The following is a 20,230-nucleotide window of genomic DNA, read 5'->3' on the forward strand; positions in this document are numbered from 1 at the left end:
ATAACATTATCACATTATCTTAGCTATTTTCTCAAATCAACTTACTCCCTAGGTCCTAAAGCATCAGAAGTCTCTAACAACTGAGAATAACAGCAAAGTGAAACCTGAGACTCAGGTGAGCAGTGAATCAGACAAGGATTCTTCCTCATCCAAACTAGAGCCACGGAGAGTCAAGATATTTGATGGAGGGTATGTAATCCCAGCCATATTCAAAATATTTCACATTTATTTGATTAAATAATTTAAGGATTTTAGTTGTTTGGTTAATACACGGGTTATTTCTCACCTCTTCTGTCAACCGTGCAGATTCAAATCTAACGAAGAGTATGTGTACGTGCGTGGGCGGGGTCGTGGTAAATACATCTGTGAGGAGTGTGGGATCCGTTGCAAGAAGCCCAGCATGCTCCGTAAACACATCCGCACCCACTCTGACGTACGGCCCTACCACTGCACCCACTGCAACTTCTCCTTCAAGACTAAAGGTCAGTGCTGACGGCAGCAGCAGCGTGGTCTGGCTTATAATAAATTAATCAATAGCTGTTACACTACGTGACCAAAGGTATGTGGACATCTCATTCTAAAATCATGGGCATTAATATGGAGTCGATCCCTTCTTTGCTGCTATAACAGCCTCCACTCTTCTGGGAAAGGCTTTCCACTTGATGCTGCCGGGGGACTGGCTTCCATTCAGACACAAGAGCATTCGTGAAGGCAGGTACTGATGTTGGGCGATTAGGCCTGGCTTGCAGTCGGCGTTCTAATTCATCCCAAAGGTGTTCGATGGGGTTGAGGTCAGGGCTCTGTGCAAGCCAGTCAAGTTCTTCTGCAAAGATCTCAACCAACTATTTCTGTATGGACCTCGGTTCGTGAACAGTGGCATTGTCATGTTGAAACAGGAAAGGGCCTTCCCCAAACTGGTACCACAAAGTTGGAAGCACAGAATTGTCTATAAGGTCATTGTATGCTGTAGTGTTAAGATTTCCCTTCACTGGAACTAAGGGGCCAGTGAAGGGACCATGAAAAACAGCTCAGACAAACTGCTCAGCCATGGAAGTTCTCCCACTTAAAAAGATGAGAGAGGCCTGTAATTTTCATCATAGGTACACTTCAACTATGACAGACAAAATGAGAAAAAAAGATCCAGAAAATCACATTGTATGATTTTTAATGAATTTATTTGCAAATTATGGTGGAAAATAAGTATTTGGTCAATAACAAAAGTTTATCTCAATACTTTGTTATATAGCCTTTGTTGGCAATGACAGAGGTCAAACGTTTTCTGTAAGTCTTCACAAGGTTTTCACACACTGTTGCTGGTATTTTGGCCCATTCCTCCATGCAGATCTCCTCTAGAGCAGTGATGTTTTGGGGCTGTTGCTGGGCAACACAGACTTTCAACTCCCTCCAAAGATTTTCTATGGGGTTGAGATCTGGAGACTGGCTAGGCCACTCCAGGACCTTGAAATGCTTCTTACGAAGCCACTCCTTCGTTGCCCGGGCGGTGTGTTTGGGATCATTGTCATGCTGAAAGACCCAGCCACGTTTCATCTTCGATGCCCTTGCTGATGGAAGGAGGTTTTCACTCAAAATCTCACAATACATGGCCCCATTCATTCTTTCCTTTACACAGATCAGTCGTCCTGGTCCCTTTGCAGAAAAACAGCCCCAAAGCATGCTGTTTCCACCCCCATGCTTCACAGTAGGTATGGTGTTCTTTGGATGCAACTCAGCATTCTTTGTCCTCCAAACACGTCGAGTTGAGTTTTTACCAAAAAGTTATGTTTTGGTTTCATCTGACCATATGACATTCTCCCAATCTTCTTCTGGATTATACAGATGCTCTCTAGCAAACTTCAGACGGGCCTGGACATGTACTGGCTTAAGCAGGGGGACACGTCTGGCACTGCAGGATATGAGTCCATGGCGGCGTAGTGTGTTACTAATGCTAGGGTTTGTTACTTTGGTCCCAGCTCTCTGCAGGTCATTCACTAGGTCCCCCCGTGTGGTTCTGTGATTTTTGCTCACCGTTCTTGTGATCATTTTGACCCCACGGGGTGAGATCTTGCGTGGAGCCCCAGATCGAGGGAGATTATCAGTGGTCTTGTATGTCTTCCATTTCCTAATAATTGCTCCCACAGTTGATTTCTTCAAACCAAGCTGCTTACCTATTGCAGATTCAGTCTTCCCAGCCTGGTGCAGGTCTACAATTTTATTTCTGGTGTCCTTTGACAGCTCTTTGGTTTTGGAGTGTTTGGAGTGTGACAGTTTGAGGTTGTGGACAGGTGTCTTTTATACTGATAACAAGTTCAAACAGGTGCCATTAATACAGGTAATGAGTGGAGGACAGAGGAGCCTCTTAAAGAAGAAGTGCACCAATGATGAAAGTTACAGGCCTCTCTCATCTTTTTAAGTGGGTGAACTTGCACAATTGGTGGCTGACTAAATAATTTTTTGCCCCACTGTATTTATATAGGTTATATCTGACTGTAACTTCATTATGAACCCACCTTTATAAATGTAAGGTGTATTTAAGCAATAAGGCCCAAGGGGGTGTGGTATGTGGCCAATATACCATGACTAAGGGCTGTTCTTAGACACAACGCAAACCCCAGAGGTGCCTTATTGCTATTATAAACTGGTTACCAATGTAATTAGAGCAGTACAAATAAATGTTTTGTCATACTGGTGGTATACGGTCTGATATACCACAGCTGTCAGCCAATCAGCATTCAGAGTTTTAACCACCCAGTTTATATTATACATTAATTCAATGGGTGAAAGAAAGTAGATGCCATTTCTTACCGGTACAGGACACCCAAGTGTGCCTACACATTTATCTTTATACTACAAAAATTACAGGGTAGCCTACTATGCTGACGCTGACAAACAAACAGATCAATAAAAATGATTTTGTCTAATCCATATAATCAGCCTACGGAAAGAGGAGACACAAATACAATATGACGTCCATCTCATCTGGAGGAGGAAATGATTGTCCAAAAACGAACAAAAGTGGCACTGATCCATTGATAAAGACAGTGACTATGCACACTCACCGAGGATATGGCCGATGTTCTCCACTGGCACCAATAAGACAGGCTACTGTTTGCTCAATTAAGTTAGGAATTTTGATAACTAAAATACAGATTGGAGGCTTTTCATTGTCATCTCTTTACAGCAATAGCCATTTGCTTTCCAAACTGTTTTTTCGTGATTTGTATTTTTAAATATTGCGATACGCCTGGCTGCATCTGTCTGCTTTTCACTGACAGTTGCAAACTCAACAATCATGTATTTGGTATTTGCAGCGCGCTCTGCCCAAACTGTACGCCCTTCTGACTAGGCTATGTGATTTAAAATGATCCACTTTTCTTTTTTTTTAAGAAGCAAATGGTCCTCTGTGGCCAAATCATGCTTTCTGAGGTAGTAGCCTGTTTTGAATGTTTTCTTTCTTTCTTCATAGACAGGAGTAAGCTAATTAGGCTATATGCTTTTGGCAATTTAATTCTATTTACTTTAGGGAAAGCTTCCCCTGGCCTTATAGACCCGCTGCCTATGCCTTTCAATGTGGCAGAAACACAACCAGTCATGATGTTTTCATATGATTGTTAAGTGATTGTTTGACAAAAGCGCTCCTGTAGGCTGCTCATTCGTCCACTCACAAAATAATTTCAGCATCCAAATCCCAACAAGGCACAGTGCACTCGCAATTTGATGAATGGAAAGAGACATTGTGAGGATATTCTGCGATTGTCATTAGGCCTAAACCTGTAGCATGAATTGATGCATCCACTGTTGTCCACGCGCACCTCGGGTCTCGGCCAATCATCTCCGACTTGTCCTGCATGCATCAAGTGTTGTCCTCAAACCACAGAGCAATTTGAAGCGTATTCCACCCGCTTTCCAGTCAATTAGCTAGTTGTCTGACATGCAGTACTATTAATAGTGTAATAACGTATCGTTTTTTTTGGCATGTTGTAATTGTGATAGAACGTGAGCCTATCAGGACGGCTTACCCACTACTATTAATTTTGCCGGGACGCCGTACCGGACCGTGCCACCTTACTTTACACCTTTTGGTTTACAATAACTAATGTCTTAAAGCTGTCTATTACAGATTTATAAATCAGTAATATCTAAAAATGAATTATTATAAACTACTTATAAGCCTTTATAAATGTAAGGTATAATATACTGTATATGTTAATGTAAAGTGGGCGGCAGGTAGCCTAGTGGTTAGAGCGTTGGACTAGTAACCAGCAGGTAGCCTAGTGGTTAGAGCGTTGGACTGGTAACCAGCAGGTAGCCTAGTGGTTAGAGCGTTGGACTAGTAACCAGCAGGTAGCCTAGTGGTTAGAGCGTTGGACTAGTAACCAGCAGGTAGCCAGTGGTTAGAGTGTTGGGCTAGTATCCAGCAGATAGCCTAGTGGTTAGAGCGTTGGACTAGTAACCAGCAGGTAGCCTAGTGGTTAGAGCGTTAGACTAGTAACCAGCAGGTAGCCTAGTGGTTAGAGCGTTGGACTAGTAACCAGGAGGTAGCCTAGTGGTTAGAGCGTTGGACTGGTAACCAGCAGATAGCCTAGTGGTTAGAGCGTTGGGCTAGTATCCAGCAGATAGCCTAGTGGTTAGAGCGTTGGACTAGTAACCAGCAGGTAGCCTAGTGGTTAGAGCGTTGGACTGGTAACCAGCAGATAGCCTAGTGGTTAGAGCGTTGGGCTAGTATCCAGCAGATAGCCTAGTGGTTAGAGCGTTGGACTAGTAACCAGCAGATAGCCTAGTGGTTAGAGTGTTGGAGCAGTATCCAGCAGATAGCCTAGTGGTTAGAGCGTTGGACTAGTAACCAGCAGGTAGCCTAGTGGTTAGAGCGTTGGACTGGTAACCAGCAGATAGCCTAGTGGTTAGAGCGTTGGACTAGTAACCAGCAGGTAGCCTAGTGGTTAGAGCGTTGGACTAGTAACCAGCAGGTAGTCTAGTGGTTAGAGCGTTGGACTAGTAACCAGCAGGTAGTCTAGTAACCAGTAGGTAATCTAGTGGTTAGAGCGTTGGACTAGTAACCAGCAGGTAGACTAGTGGTTAGAGCGTTGGACTAGTAACCAGCAGGTAGCCTAGTGGTTAGAGCGTTGGGCCAGTAACCAGCAGGTAGCCTAGTGGTTAGAGCGTTGGAGCAGTATCCAGCAGATAGCCTAGTGGTTAGAGCGTTGGACTAGTAACCAGCAGGTAGCCTAGTGGTTAGAGCGCTGGACTAGTATCCAGCAGATAGCCTAGTGGTTAGAGCGTTGGACTAGTAACCAGCAGGTAGCCTAGTGGTTAGAGCGTTGGACTGGTAACCAGCAGATAGCCTAGTGGTTAGAGCGTTGGACTAGTAACCAGCAGGTAGCCTAGTGGTTAGAGCGTTGGACTGGTAACCAGCAGATAGCCTAGTGGTTAGAGCGTTGGACTAGTAACCAGCAGGTAGCCTAGTGGTTAGAGCGTTGGACTGGTAACCAGCAGATAGCCTAGTGGTTAGAGCGTTGGGCTAGTATCCAGCAGGTAGTCTAGTGGTTAGAGCGTTGGACTAGTAACCAGCAGGTAGTCTAGTGGTTAGAGCGTTGGACTAGTAACCAGCAGGTAGTCTAGTGGTTAGAGCGTTGGACTAGTAACCAGCAGGTAGCCTAGTGGTTAGAGCGTTGGACTGGTAACCAGCAGATAGCCTAGTGGTTAGAGCGTTGGACTAGTAACCAGCAGGTAGTCTAGTGGTTAGAGCGTTGGACTGGTAACCAGCAGATAGCCTAGTGGTTAGAGCATTGGACTAGTAACCAGCAGATAGCCTAGTGGTTAGAGCGTTGGACTAGTAACCAGCAGGTAGCCTAGTGGTTAGAGTATTGGACTAGTAACCAGCAGGTAGCCTAGTGGTTAGAGCGTTGGACTAGTAACCAGCAGGTAGCCTAGTGGTTAGAGCGTTGGACTAGTAACCAGCAGGTAGTCTAGTGGTTAGAGCGTTGGACTAGTAACCAGCAGGTAGTCTAGTAACCAGTAGGTAATCTAGTGGTTAGAGCGTTGGACTAGTAACCAGCAGGTAGACTAGTGGTTAGAGCGTTGGACTAGTAACCAGCAGGTAGCCTAGTGGTTAGAGCGTTGGGCCAGTAACCAGCAGGTAGCCTAGTGGTTAGAGCGTTGGGCCAGTAACCAGCAGGTAGCCTAGTGGTTAGAGCGTTGGACTAGTAACCAGCAGGTAGCCTAGTGGTTAGAGCGTTGGACTAGTAACCAGCAGGTAGCCTAGTGGTTAGAGCGTTGGACTAGTAACCAACAGGTAGCCTAGTAACCAGTAGGTAATCTAGTGGTTAGAGCGTTGGACTAGTAACCAGCAGGTAGACTAGTGGTTAGAGCGTTGGACTAGTAACCAGCAGGTAGCCTAGTGGTTAGAGCGTTGGGCCAGTAACCAGCAGGTAGCCTAGTGGTTAGAGCGTTGGACTAGTAACCAGCAGGTAGACTAGTGGTTAGAGCGTTGGACTAGTAACCAGCAGGTAGTCTAGTGGTTAGAGCGTTGGGCCAGTAACCAGCAGGTAGTTTAGTGGTTAGAGCGTTGGACTAGTAACCAGCAGGTAGAGTAGTGGTTAGATTGTTGGACTAGTAACCAGCAGGTAGCCTAGTGGTTAGAGCGTTGGACTAGTAACCAGCAGGTAGTCTAGTGGTTAGAGCGTTGGGCCAGTAACCAGCAGGTAGCCTAGTGGTTAGACTAGTGGTTAGATTGTTGGACTAGTAACCAGCAGGTAGTCTAGTGGTTAGAGCGTTGGGCCAGTAACCAGCAGGTAGCCTAGTGGTTAGAGCGTTGGACTAGTAACCAGCAGGTAGTCTAGTGGTTAGAGCGTTGGGCCAGTAACCAGCAGGTAGTCTAGTGGTTAGAGCGTTGGACTAGTAACCAGCAGGTAGTCTAGTGGTTAGAGCGTTGGACTAGTAACCAGCAGGTAGTCTAGTGGTTAGAGCGTTGGGCCAGTAACCAGCAGGTAGTCTAGTGGTTAGAGCGTTGGGCCAGTAACCAGCAGGTAGTCTAGTGGTTAGAGCGTTGGACTAGTAACCAGCAGGTAGACTAGTGGTTAGAGCATTGGACTAGTAACCAGCAGGTAGCCTAGTGGTTAGAGCGTTGGACTAGTAACCAGCAGGTAGTCTAGTGGTTAGAGCGTTGGGCCAGTAACCAGCAGGTAGCCTAGTGGTTAGACTAGTGGTTAGATTGTTGGACTAGTAAACAGCAGGTAGCCTAGTGGTTAGAGCGTTGGACTAGTAACCAGCAGGTAGTCTAGTGGTTAGAGCATTGGGCCAGTAACCAGCAGGTAGCCTAGTGGTTAGAGCGTTGGACTAGTAACCAGCAGGTAGTCTAGTGGTTAGAGCGTTGGGCCAGTAACCAGCAGGTAGTCTAGTGGTTAGAGCGTTGGACTAGTAACCAGCAGGTAGACTAGTGGTTAGAGCGTTGGACTAGTAACCAGCAGGTAGCCTAGTGGTTAGAGCGTTGGGCCAGTAACCAGCAGGTAGCCTAGTGGTTAGAGCGTTGGGCCAGTAACCAGCAGGTAGACTAGTGGTTAGAGCGTTGGGCCAGTAACCAGCAGGTAGCCTAGTGGTTAGAGCGTTGGACTAGTAACCAGCAGGTAGCCTAGTGGTTAGAGCGTTGGACTAGTAACCAGCAGGTAGCCTAGTGGTTAGAGCGTTGGACTAGTAACCAGCAGGTAGCCTAGTGGTTAGAGCGTTGGGCCAGTAACCAGCAGGTAGCCTAGTGGTTAGAGCGTTGGACTAGTAACCAGCAGGTAGACTAGTGGTTAGAGCGTTGGACTAGTAACCAGCAGGTAGTCTAGTGGTTAGAGCGTTGGGCCAGTAACCAGCAGGTAGTTTAGTGGTTAGAGCGTTGGACTAGTAACCAGCAGGTAGACTAGTGGTTAGAGCGTTGGACTAGTAACCAGCAGGTAGCCTAGTGGTTAGAGCGTTGGGCCAGTAACCAGCAGGTAGCCTAGTGGTTAGAGCGTTGGGCCAGTAACCAGCAGGTAGACTAGTGGTTAGAGCGTTGGGCCAGTAACCAGCAGGTAGCCTAGTGGTTAGAGCGTTGGACTAGTAACCAGCAGGTAGCCTAGTGGTTAGAGCGTTGGACTAGTAACCAGCAGGTAGCCTAGTGGTTAGAGCGTTGGACTAGTAACCAGCAGGTAGCCTAGTGGTTAGAGCGTTGGGCCAGTAACCAGCAGGTAGCCTAGTGGTTAGAGCGTTGGACTAGTAACCAGCAGGTAGACTAGTGGTTAGAGCGTTGGACTAGTAACCAGCAGGTAGTCTAGTGGTTAGAGCGTTGGGCCAGTAACCAGCAGGTAGTTTAGTGGTTAGAGCGTTGGACTAGTAACCAGCAGGTAGACTAGTGGTTAGATTGTTGGACTAGTAACCAGCAGGTAGCCTAGTGGTTAGAGCGTTGGACTAGTAACCAGCAGGTAGTCTAGTGGTTAGAGCGTTGGGCCAGTAACCAGCAGGTAGCCTAGTGGTTAGACTAGTGGTTAGATTGTTGGACTAGTAAACAGCAGGTAGCCTAGTGGTTAGAGCGTTGGACTAGTAACCAGCAGGTAGTCTAGTGGTTAGAGCATTGGGCCAGTAACCAGCAGGTAGCCTAGTGGTTAGAGCGTTGGACTAGTAACCAGCAGGTAGTCTAGTGGTTAGAGCGTTGGGCCAGTAACCAGCAGGTAGTCTAGTGGTTAGAGCGTTGGACTAGTAACCAGCAGGTAGACTAGTGGTTAGAGCGTTGGACTAGTAACCAGCAGGTAGCCTAGTGGTTAGAGCGTTGGGCCAGTAACCAGCAGGTAGCCTAGTGGTTAGAGCGTTGGGCCAGTAACCAGCAGGTAGCCTAGTGGTTAGAGCGTTGGACTAGTAACCAGCAGGTAGTCTAGTGGTTAGAGCGTTGGACTAGTAACCAGCAGGTAGCCTAGTGGTTAGAGCGTTGGACTGGTAACCAGCAGATAGCCTAGTGGTTAGTGCGTTGGGCTAGTATCCAGCAGGTTGTCTAGTGGTTAGAGCGTTGGACTAGTAACCAGCAGGTAGTCTAGTGGTTAGAGCGTTGGGCCAGTAACCAGCAGGTAGTCTAGTGGTTAGAGCGTTGGACTAGTAACCAGCAGGTAGCCTAGTGGTTAGAGCGTTGGACTGGTAACCAGCAGATAGCCTAGTGGTTAGAGCGTTGGACTAGTAACCAGCAGGTAGTCTAGTGGTTAGAGCGTTGGACTGGTAACCAGCAGATAGCCTAGTGGTTAGAGCATTGGACTAGTAACCAGCAGATAGCCTAGTGGTTAGAGCGTTGGACTAGTAACCAGCAGGTAGCCTAGTGGTTAGAGCGTTGGGCTAGTAACCAGCAGGTAGCCTAGTGGTTAGAGTGTTGGGCTAGTAACCAGCAGGTAGTCTAGTGGTTAGAGCATTGGACTAGTAACCAGCAGATAGCCTAGTGGTTAGAGCGTTGGACTAGTAACCAGCAGATAGCCTAGTGGTTAGAGCGTTGGACTAGTAACCAGCAGGTAGCCTAGTGGTTAGAGCGTTGGACTAGTAACCAGCAGGTAGTCTAGTGGTTAGAGCGTTGGGCTAGTAACCAGCAGGTAGCCTAGTGGTTAGAGCGTTGGACTAGTAACCAGCAGATAGCCTAGTGGTTAGAGCGTTGGACTAGTAACCAGCAGGTAGCCTAGTGGTTAGAGCGTTGGGCCAGTAACCAGCAGGTAGTTTAGTGGTTAGAGCGTTGGACTAGTAACCAGCAGGTAGCCTAGTGGTTAGAGCGTTGGACTAGTAACCAGCAGGTAGTCTAGTGGTTAGAGCGTTGGGCCAGTAACCAGCAGGTAGCCTAGTGGTTAGACTAGTGGTTAGATTGTTGGACTAGTAAACAGCAGGTAGCCTAGTGGTTAGAGCGTTGGACTAGTAACCAGCAGGTAGTCTAGTGGTTAGAGCATTGGGCCAGTAACCAGCAGGTAGCCTAGTGGTTAGAGCGTTGGACCAGTAACCAGCAGGTAGTCTAGTGGTTAGAGCGTTGGGCCAGTAACCAGCAGGTAGTCTAGTGGTTAGAGCGTTGGACTAGTAACCAGCAGGTAGACTAGTGGTTAGAGCGTTGGACTAGTAACCAGCAGGTAGCCTAGTGGTTAGAGCGTTGGGCCAGTAACCAGCAGGTAGCCTAGTGGTTAGAGCGTTGGGACAGTAACCAGCAGGTAGACTAGTGGTTAGAGCGTTGGACCAGTAACCAGCAGGTAGCCTAGTGGTTAGAGCGTTGGACTAGTAACCAGCAGGTAGCCTAGTGGTTAGAGCGTTGGACTAGTAACCAGCAGGTAGCCTAGTGGTTAGAGCGTTGGACTGGTAACCAGCAGATAGCCTAGTGGTTAGAGCGTTGGGCTAGTATCCAGCAGGTTGTCTAGTGGTTAGAGCGTTGGACTAGTAACCAGCAGGTAGTCTAGTGGTTAGAGCGTTGGACTAGTAACCAGCAGGTAGTCTAGTGGTTAGAGCGTTGGACTAGTAACCAGCAGGTAGCCTAGTGGTTAGAGCGTTGGACTGGTAACCAGCAGATAGCCTAGTGGTTAGAGCGTTGGACTAGTAACCAGCAGGTAGTCTAGTGGTTAGAGCGTTGGACTGGTAACCAGCAGATAGCCTAGTGGTTAGAGCATTGGACTAGTAACCAGCAGATAGCCTAGTGGTTAGAGCGTTGGACTAGTAACCAGCAGGTAGCCTAGTGGTTAGAGCGTTGGGCTAGTAACCAGCAGGTAGCCTAGTGGTTAGAGTGTTGGGCTAGTAACCAGCAGGTAGTCTAGTGGTTAGAGCATTGGACTAGTAACCAGCAGATAGCCTAGTGGTTAGAGCGTTGGACTAGTAACCAGCAGGTAGCCTAGTGGTTAGAGCGTTGGACTAGTAACCAGCAGGTAGTCTAGTGGTTAGAGCGTTGGGCTAGTAACCAGCAGGTAGCCTAGTGGTTAGAGCGTTGGACTAGTAACCAGCAGATAGCCTAGTGGTTAGAGCGTTGGACTAGTAACCAGCAGGTAGCCTAGTGGTTAGAGCGTTGGGCCAGTAACCAGCAGGTAGTTTAGTGGTTAGAGCGTTGGACTAGTAACCAGCAGGTAGACTAGTGGTTAGATTGTTGGACTAGTAACCAGCAGGTAGCCTAGTGGTTAGAGCGTTGGACTAGTAACCAGCAGGTAGTCTAGTGGTTAGAGCGTTGGGCCAGTAACCAGCAGGTAGCCTAGTGGTTAGACTAGTGGTTAGATTGTTGGACTAGTAAACAGCAGGTAGCCTAGTGGTTAGAGCGTTGGACTAGTAACCAGCAGGTAGTCTAGTGGTTAGAGCATTGGGCCAGTAACCAGCAGGTAGCCTAGTGGTTAGAGCGTTGGACTAGTAACCAGCAGGTAGTCTAGTGGTTAGAGCGTTGGACTAGTAACCAGCAGGTAGTCTAGTGGTTAGAGCGTTGGACTAGTAACCAGCAGGTAGACTAGTGGTTAGAGCGTTGGACTAGTAACCAGCAGGTAGCCTAGTGGTTAGAGCGTTGGGCCAGTAACCAGCAGGTAGCCTAGTGGTTAGAGCGTTGGACCAGTAACCAGCAGGTAGACTAGTGGTTAGAGCGTTGGGCCAGCAACCAGCAGGTAGCCTAGTGGTTAGAGCGTTGGACTAGTAACCAGCAGGTAGCCTAGTGGTTAGAGCGTTGGACCAGTAACCAGCAGGTAGCCTAGTGGTTAGAGCGTTGGACTGGTAACCAGCAGATAGCCTAGTGGTTAGTGCGTTGGACTAGTATCCAGCAGGTTGTCTAGTGGTTAGAGCGTTGGACTAGTAACCAGCAGGTAGTCTAGTGGTTAGAGCGTTGGACTAGTAACCAGCAGGTAGTCTAGTGGTTAGAGCGTTGGACTAGTAACCAGCAGGTAGCCTAGTGGTTAGAGCGTTGGACTGGTAACCAGCAGATAGCCTAGTGGTTAGAGCGTTGGACTAGTAACCAGCAGGTAGTCTAGTGGTTAGAGCGTTGGACTGGTAACCAGCAGATAGCCTAGTGGTTAGAGCATTGGACTAGTAACCAGCAGATAGCCTAGTGGTTAGAGCGTTGGACTAGTAACCAGCAGGTAGCCTAGTGGTTAGAGCGTTGGGCTAGTAACCAGCAGGTAGCCTAGTGGTTAGAGTGTTGGGCTAGTAACCAGCAGGTAGTCTAGTGGTTAGAGCATTGGACTAGTAACCAGCAGGTAGCCTAGTGGTTAGAGCGTTGGACTAGTAACCAGCAGGTAGTCTAGTGGTTAGAGCGTTGGGCCAGTAACCAGCAGGTAGTCTAGTGGTTAGAGCGTTGGACTAGTAACCAGCAGGTAGACTAGTGGTTAGAGCATTGGACTAGTAACCAGCAGGTAGCCTAGTGGTTAGAGCGTTGGACTAGTAACCAGCAGGTAGTCTAGTGGTTAGAGCGTTGGGCCAGTAACCAGCAGGTAGCCTAGTGGTTAGAGCGTTGGGCCAGTAACCAGCAGGTAGTCTAGTGGTTAGAGCGTTGGGCTAGTAACCAGCAGGTAGCCTAGTGGTTAGAGTGTTGGGCTAGTAACCAGCAGGTAGTCTAGTGGTTAGAGCATTGGACTAGTAACCAGCAGGTAGCCTAGTGGTTAGAGCGTTGGACTAGTAACCAGCAGGTAGCCTAGTGGTTAGAGCGTTGGACTAGTAACCAGCAGGTAGTCTAGTGGTTAGAGCGTTGGGCCAGTAACCAGCAGGTAGCCTAGTGGTTAGAGCGTTGGGCCAGTAACCAGCAGGTAGTCTAGTGGTTAGAGCGTTGGACTAGTAACCAGCAGGTAGACTAGTGGTTAGAGCGTTGGACTGGTAACCAGCAGGTAGTCTAGTGGTTAGAGCGTTGGACTGGTAACCAGCAGATAGCCTAGTGGTTAGAACATTGGACTAGTAACCAGCAGATAGCCTAGTGGTTAGAGCGTTGGACTAGTAACCAGCAGGTAGCCTAGTGGTTAGAGCGTTGGACTAGTAACCAGCAGGTAGTCTAGTGGTTAGAGCGTTGGGCTAGTAACCAGCAGGTAGCCTAGTGGTTAGAGTGTTGGGCTAGTAACCAGCAGGTAGTCTAGTGGTTAGAGCATTGGACTAGTAACCAGCAGGTAGCCTAGTGGTTAGAGCGTTGGACTAGTAACCAGCAGGTAGCCTAGTGGTTAGAGCGTTGGGCCAGTAACCAGCAGGTAGCCTAGTGGTTAGAGCGTTGGACTAGTAACCAGCAGGTAGACTAGTGGTTAGAGCGTTGGACTAGTAACCAGCAGGTAGTCTAGTGGTTAGAGCGTTGGGCCAGTAACCAGCAGGTAGTTTAGTGGTTAGAGCGTTGGACTAGTAACCAGCAGGTAGACTAGTGGTTAGATTGTTGGACTAGTAACCAGCAGGTAGCCTAGTGGTTAGAGCGTTGGACAAGTAACCAGCAGGTAGTCTAGTGGTTAGAGCGTTGGACTAGTAACCAGCAGGTAGACTAGTGGTTAGAGCGTTGGACTAGTAACCAGCAGGTAGCCTAGTGGTTAGAGCGTTGGGCCAGTAACCAGCAGGTAGCCTAGTGGTTAGAGCGTTGGGCCAGTAACCAGCAGGTAGACTAGTGGTTAGAGCGTTGGGCCAGTAACCAGCAGGTAGCCTAGTGGTTAGAGCGTTGGACTAGTAACCAGCAGGTAGCCTAGTGGTTAGAGCGTTGGACTAGTAACCAGCAGGTAGCCTAGTGGTTAGAGCGTTGGACTGGTAACCAGCAGATAGCCTAGTGGTTAGTGCGTTGGGCTAGTATCCAGCAGGTTGTCTAGTGGTTAGAGCGTTGGACTAGTAACCAGCAGGTAGTCTAGTGGTTAGAGCGTTGGACTAGTAACCAGCAGGTAGTCTAGTGGTTAGAGCGTTGGACTAGTAACCAGCAGGTAGCCTAGTGGTTAGAGCGTTGGACTGGTAACCAGCAGATAGCCTAGTGGTTAGAGCGTTGGACTAGTAACCAGCAGGTAGTCTAGTGGTTAGAGCGTTGGACTGGTAACCAGCAGATAGCCTAGTGGTTAGAGCATTGGACTAGTAACCAGCAGATAGCCTAGTGGTTAGAGCGTTGGACTAGTAACCAGCAGGTAGCCTAGTGGTTAGAGCGTTGGGCTAGTAACCAGCAGGTAGCCTAGTGGTTAGAGCGTTGGGCTAGTAACCAGCAGGTAGCCTAGTGGTTAGAGTGTTGGGCTAGTAACCAGCAGGTAGTCTAGTGGTTAGAGCGTTGGACTAGTAACCAGCAGGTAGCCTAGTGGTTAGAGCGTTGGACTAGTAACCAGCAGGTAGCCTAGTGGTTAGAGCGTTGGACTAGTAACCAGCAGGTAGCCTAGTGGTTAGAGCGTTGGACTAGTAACCAGCAGGTAGCCTAGTAACCAGTAGGTAATCTAGTGGTTAGAGCGTTGGACTAGTAACCAGCAGGTAGACTAGTGGTTAGAGCGTTGGACTAGTAACCAGCAGGTAGCCTAGTGGTTAGAGCGTTGGGCCAGTAACCTGCAGGTAGCCTAGTGGTTAGAGCGTTGGGCTAGTAACCAGCAGGTAGCCTAGTGGTTAGAGCGTTGGACTAGTAACCAGCAGGTAGCCTAGTGGTTAGAGCGTTGGACTAGTAACCAGCAGGTAGCCTAGTGGTTAGAGCGTTGGACTAGTAACCAACAGGTAGCCTAGTAACCAGTAGGTAATCTAGTGGTTAGAGCGTTGGACTAGTAACCAGCAGGTAGACTAGTGGTTAGAGCGTTGGACTAGTAACCAGCAGGTAGCCTAGTGGTTAGAGCGTTGGGCCAGTAACCAGCAGGTAGCCTAGTGGTTAGAGCGTTGGACTAGTAACCAGCAGGTAGCCTAGTGGTTAGAGCGTTGGACTAGTAACCAGCAGGTAGCCTAGTGGTTAGAGCGTTGGACTAGTAACCAACAGGTAGCCTAGTAACCAGTAGGTAATCTAGTGGTTAGAGCGTTGGACTAGTAACCAGCAGGTAGACTAGTGGTTAGAGCGTTGGACTAGTAACCAGCAGGTAGTCTAGTGGTTAGAGCGTTGGGCCAGTAACCAGCAGGTAGACTAGTGGTTAGAGCGTTGGACTAGTAACCAGCAGGTAGTTTAGTGGTTAGAGCGTTGGACTAGTAACCAGCAGGTAGACTAGTGGTTAGATTGTTGGACTAGTAACCAGCAGGTAGCCTAGTGGTTAGAGCGTTGGACTAGTAACCAGCAGGTAGTCTAGTGGTTAGAGCGTTGGGCCAGTAACCAGCAGGTAGCCTAGTGGTTAGACTAGTGGTTAGATTGCTGGACTAGTAACCAGCAGGTAGCCTAGTGGTTAGAGCGTTGGACTAGTAACCAGCAGGTAGTCTAGTGGTTAGAGCGTTGGGCCAGTAACCAGCAGGTAGCCTAGTGGTTAGAGCGTTGGACTAGTAACCAGCAGATAGCCTAGTGGTTAGTGCGTTGGGCTAGTATCCAGCAGGTTGTCTAGTGGTTAGAGCGTTGGACTAGTAACCAGCAGGTAGTCTAGTGGTTAGAGCGTTGGACTAGTAACCAGCAGGTAGTCTAGTGGTTAGAGCGTTGGACTAGTAACCAGCAGGTAGCCTAGTGGTTAGAGCGTTGGACTGGTAACCAGCAGATAGCCTAGTGGTTAGAGCGTTGGACTAGTAACCAGCAGGTAGTCTAGTGGTTAGAGCGTTGGACTGGTAACCAGCAGATAGCCTAGTGGTTAGAGCATTGGACTAGTAACCAGCAGATAGCCTAGTGGTTAGAGCGTTGGACTAGTAAACAGCAGGTAGCCTAGTGGTTAGAGCGTTGGACTAGTAACCAGCAGGTAGCCTAGTGGTTAGAGCGTTGGGCTAGTAACCAGCAGGTAGCCTAGTGGTTAGAGCGTTGGACTAGTAACCAGCAGGTAGCCTAGTGGTTAGAGCGTTGGACTAGTAACCAGCAGGTAGCCTAGTAACCAGTAGGTAATCTAGTGGTTAGAGCGTTGGACTAGTAACCAGCAGGTAGACTAGTGGTTAGAGCGTTGGACTAGTAACCAGCAGGTAGCCTAGTGGTTAGAGCGTTGGGCCAGTAACCAGCAGGTAGCCTAGTGGTTAGAGCGTTGGGCTAGTAACCAGCAGGTAGCCTAGTGGTTAGAGCGTTGGACTAGTAACCAGCAGGTAGCCTAGTGGTTAGAGCGTTGGACTAGTAACCAGCAGGTAGCCTAGTGGTTAGAGCGTTGGACTAGTAACCAACAGGTAGCCTAGTAACCAGTAGGTAATCTAGTGGTTAGAGCGTTGGACTAGTAACCAGCAGGTAGACTAGTGGTTAGAGCGTTGGACTAGTAACCAGCAGGTAGCCTAGTGGTTAGAGCGTTGGGCCAGTAACCAGCAGGTAGCCTAGTGGTTAGAGCGTTGGGCTAGTAACCAGCAGGTAGCCCAGTGGTTAGAGCGTTGGACTAGTAACCAGCAGGTAGCCTAGTGGTTAGAGCGTTGGACTAGTAACCAGCAGGTAGCCTAGTGGTTAGAGCGTTGGACTAGTAACCAACAGGTAGCCTAGTAACCAGTAGGTAATCTAGTGGTTAGAGCGTTGGACTAGTAACCAGCAGGTAGACTAGTGGTTAGAGCGTTGGACTAGTAACCAGCAGGTAGCCCAGTGGTTAGAGCGTTGGGCCAGTAACCAGCAGGTAGCCTAGTGGTTAGAGCGTTGGACTAGTAACCAGCAGGTAGCCTAGTGGTTAGAGCGTTGGACTAGTAACCAGCAGGTAGCCTAGTGGTTAGAGCGTTGGACTAGTAACCAACAGGTAGCCTAGTAACCAGTAGGTAATCTAGTGGTTAGAGCGTTGGACTAGTAACCAGCAGGTAGACTAGTGGTTAGAGCGTTGGACTAGTAACCAGCAGGTAGTCTAGTGGTTAGAGCGTTGGGCCAGTAACCAGCAGGTAGTTTAGTGGTTAGAGCGTTGGACTAGTAACCAGCAGGTAGACTAGTGGTTAGATTGTTGGACTAGTAACCAGCAGGTAGCCTAGTGGTTAGAGCGTTGGACTAGTAACCAGCAGGTAGTCTAGTGGTTAGAGCGTTGGGCCAGTAACCAGCAGGTAGCCTAGTGGTTAGACTAGTGGTTAGATTGCTGGACTAGTAACCAGCAGGTAGCCTAGTGGTTAGAGCGTTGGACTAGTAACCAGCAGGTAGTCTAGTGGTTAGAGCGTTGGGCCAGTAACCAGCAGGTAGCCTAGTGGTTAGAGCGTTGGACTAGTAACCAGCAGATAGCCTAGTGGTTAGTGCGTTGGGCTAGTATCCAGCAGGTTGTCTAGTGGTTAGAGCGTTGGACTAGTAACCAGCAGGTAGTCTAGTGGTTAGAGCGTTGGACTAGTAACCAGCAGGTAGCCTAGTGGTTAGAGCGTTGGACTGGTAACCAGCAGATAGCCTAGTGGTTAGAGCGTTGGACTAGTAACCAGCAGGTAGTCTAGTGGTTAGAGCGTTGGACTGGTAACCAGCAGATAGCCTAGTGGTTAGAGCATTGGACTAGTAACCAGCAGATAGCCTAGTGGTTAGAGCGTTGGACTAGTAACCAGCAGGTAGCCTAGTGGTTAGAGCGTTGGACTAGTAACCAGCAGGTAGCCTAGTGGTTAGAGCGTTGGGCTAGTAACCAGCAGGTAGCCTAGTGGTTAGAGCGTTGGACTAGTAACCAGCAGGTAGCCTAGTGGTTAGAGCGTTGGACTAGTAACCAGCAGGTAGCCTAGTAACCAGTAGGTAATCTAGTGGTTAGAGCGTTGGACTAGTAACCAGCAGGTAGACTAGTGGTTAGAGCGTTGGACTAGTAACCAGCAGGTAGCCTAGTGGTTAGAGCGTTGGGCCAGTAACCAGCAGGTAGCCTAATGGTTAGAGCGTTGGGCTAGTAACCAGCAGGTAGCCTAGTGGTTAGAGCGTTGGACTAGTAACCAGCAGGTAGACTAGTGGTTAGAGCGTTGGACTAGTAACCAGCAGGTAGCCTAGTGGTTAGAGCGTTGGACTAGTAACCAGCAGGTAGCCTAGTGGTTAGAGCGTTGGACTAGTAACCAACAGGTAGCCTAGTAACCAGTAGGTAATCTAGTGGTTAGAGCGTTGGACCAGTAACCAGCAGGTAGACTAGTGGTTAGAGCGTTGGACTAGTAACCAGCAGGTAGCCTAGTGGTTAGAGCGTTGGGCCAGTAACCAGCAGGTAGCCTAGTGGTTAGAGCGTTGGACTAGTAACCAGCAGGTAGCCTAGTGGTTAGAGCGTTGGACTAGTAACCAGCAGGTAGCCTAGTGGTTAGAGCGTTGGACTAGTAACCAACAGGTAGCCTAGTAACCAGTAGGTAATCTAGTGGTTAGAGCGTTGGACTAGTAACCAGCAGGTAGACTAGTGGTTAGAGCGTTGGACTAGTAACCAGCAGGTAGTCTAGTGGTTAGAGCGTTGGACTGGTAACCAGCAGATAGCCTAGTGGTTAGAGCATTGGACTAGTAACCAGCAGATAGCCTAGTGGTTAGAGCGTTGGACTAGTAACCAGCAGGTAGCCTAGTGGTTAGAGCGTTGGACTAGTAACCAGCAGGTAGCCTAGTGGTTAGAGCGTTGGGCTAGTAACCAGCAGGTAGCCTAGTGGTTAGAGCGTTGGACTAGTAACCAGCAGGTAGCCTAGTGGTTAGAGCGTTGGACTAGTAACCAGCAGGTAGCCTAGTAACCAGTAGGTAATCTAGTGGTTAGAGCGTTGGACTAGTAACCAGCAGGTAGACTAGTGGTTAGAGCGTTGGACTAGTAACCAGCAGGTAGCCTAGTGGTTAGAGCGTTGGGCCAGTAACCAGCAGGTAGCCTAGTGGTTAGAGCGTTGGGCTAGTAACCAGCAGGTAGCCTAGTGGTTAGAGCGTTGGACTAGTAACCAGCAGGTAGCCTAGTGGTTAGAGCGTTGGACTAGTAACCAGCAGGTAGCCTAGTGGTTAGAGCGTTGGACTAGTAACCAACAGGTAGCCTAGTAACCAGTAGGTAATCTAGTGGTTAGAGCGTTGGACTAGTAACCAGCAGGTAGACTAGTGGTTAGAGCGTTGGACTAGTAACCAGCAGGTAGCCTAGTGGTTAGAGCGTTGGGCCAGTAACCAGCAGGTAGCCTAGTGGTTAGAGCGTTGGGCTAGTAACCAGCAGGTAGCCTAGTGGTTAGAGCGTTGGAATAGTAACCAGCAGGTAGCCTAGTGGTTAGAGCGTTGGACTAGTAACCAGCAGGTAGCCTAGTGGTTAGAGCGTTGGACTAGTAACCAACAGGTAGCCTAGTAACCAGTAGGTAATCTAGTGGTTAGAGCGTTGGACTAGTAACCAGCAGGTAGACTAGTGGTTAGAGCGTTGGACTAGTAACCAGCAGGTAGCCTAGTGGTTAGAGCGTTGGGCCAGTAACCAGCAGGTAGCCTAGTGGTTAGAGCGTTGGACTAGTAACCAGCAGGTAGCCTAGTGGTTAGAGCGTTGGACTAGTAACCAGCAGGTAGCCTAGTGGTTAGAGCGTTGGACTAGTAACCAACAGGTAGCCTAGTAACCAGTAGGTAATCTAGTGGTTAGAGCGTTGGACTAGTAACCAGCAGGTAGACTAGTGGTTAGAGCGTTGGACTAGTAACCAGCAGGTAGTCTAGTGGTTAGAGCGTTGGGCCAGTAACCAGCAGGTAGTTTAGTGGTTAGAGCGTTGGACTAGTAACCAGCAGGTAGACTAGTGGTTAGATTGTTGGACTAGTAACCAGCAGGTAGCCTAGTGGTTAGAGCGTTGGACTAGTAACCAGCAGGTAGTCTAGTGGTTAGAGCGTTGGGCCAGTAACCAGCAGGTAGCCTAGTGGTTAGACTAGTGGTTAGATTGCTGGACTAGTAACCAGCAGGTAGCCTAGTGGTTAGAGCGTTGGACTAGTAACCAGCAGGTAGTCTAGTGGTTAGAGCGTTGGGCCAGTAACCAGCAGGTAGCCTAGTGGTTAGAGCGTTGGACTAGTAACCAGCAGATAGCCTAGTGGTTAGTGCGTTGGGCTAGTATCCAGCAGGTTGTCTAGTGGTTAGAGCGTTGGACTAGTAACCAGCAGGTAGTCTAGTGGTTAGAGCGTTGGACTAGTAACCAGCAGGTAGTCTAGTGGTTAGAGCGTTGGACTAGTAACCAGCAGGTAGCCTAGTGGTTAGAGCGTTGGACTGGTAACCAGCAGATAGCCTAGTGGTTAGAGCGTTGGACTAGTAACCAGCAGGTAGTCTAGTGGTTAGAGCGTTGGACTGGTAACCAGCAGATAGCCTAGTGGTTAGAGCATTGGACTAGTAACCAGCAGATAGCCTAGTGGTTAGAGCGTTGGACT

General features: G+C 48.8%; 1 protein-coding gene across 4 annotated transcripts in view; it reads left to right on the forward strand.

Annotated features, from left to right (window-relative positions):
• The window catches only part of LOC115125921 (zinc finger protein 40-like), a 178,220-nt gene that overhangs the window by 135,880 nt on the left and 22,110 nt on the right, over window positions 1–20,230 (forward strand). For all 4 annotated transcript variants that reach the window (XM_065018029.1, XM_065018030.1, XM_065018027.1 and 1 more), the window contains 2 exons: window positions 53–189; window positions 307–482. In XM_065018029.1, coding sequence (XP_064874101.1) covers window positions 53–189; window positions 307–482 — 313 coding nt within the window. The remainder of the gene's footprint in view (window positions 1–52; window positions 190–306; window positions 483–20,230) is intronic.

Source organism: Oncorhynchus nerka, linkage group LG4 (assembly GCF_034236695.1).
Source record: "Oncorhynchus nerka isolate Pitt River linkage group LG4, Oner_Uvic_2.0, whole genome shotgun sequence".
Taxonomy (NCBI): domain Eukaryota; kingdom Metazoa; phylum Chordata; class Actinopteri; order Salmoniformes; family Salmonidae; genus Oncorhynchus; species Oncorhynchus nerka.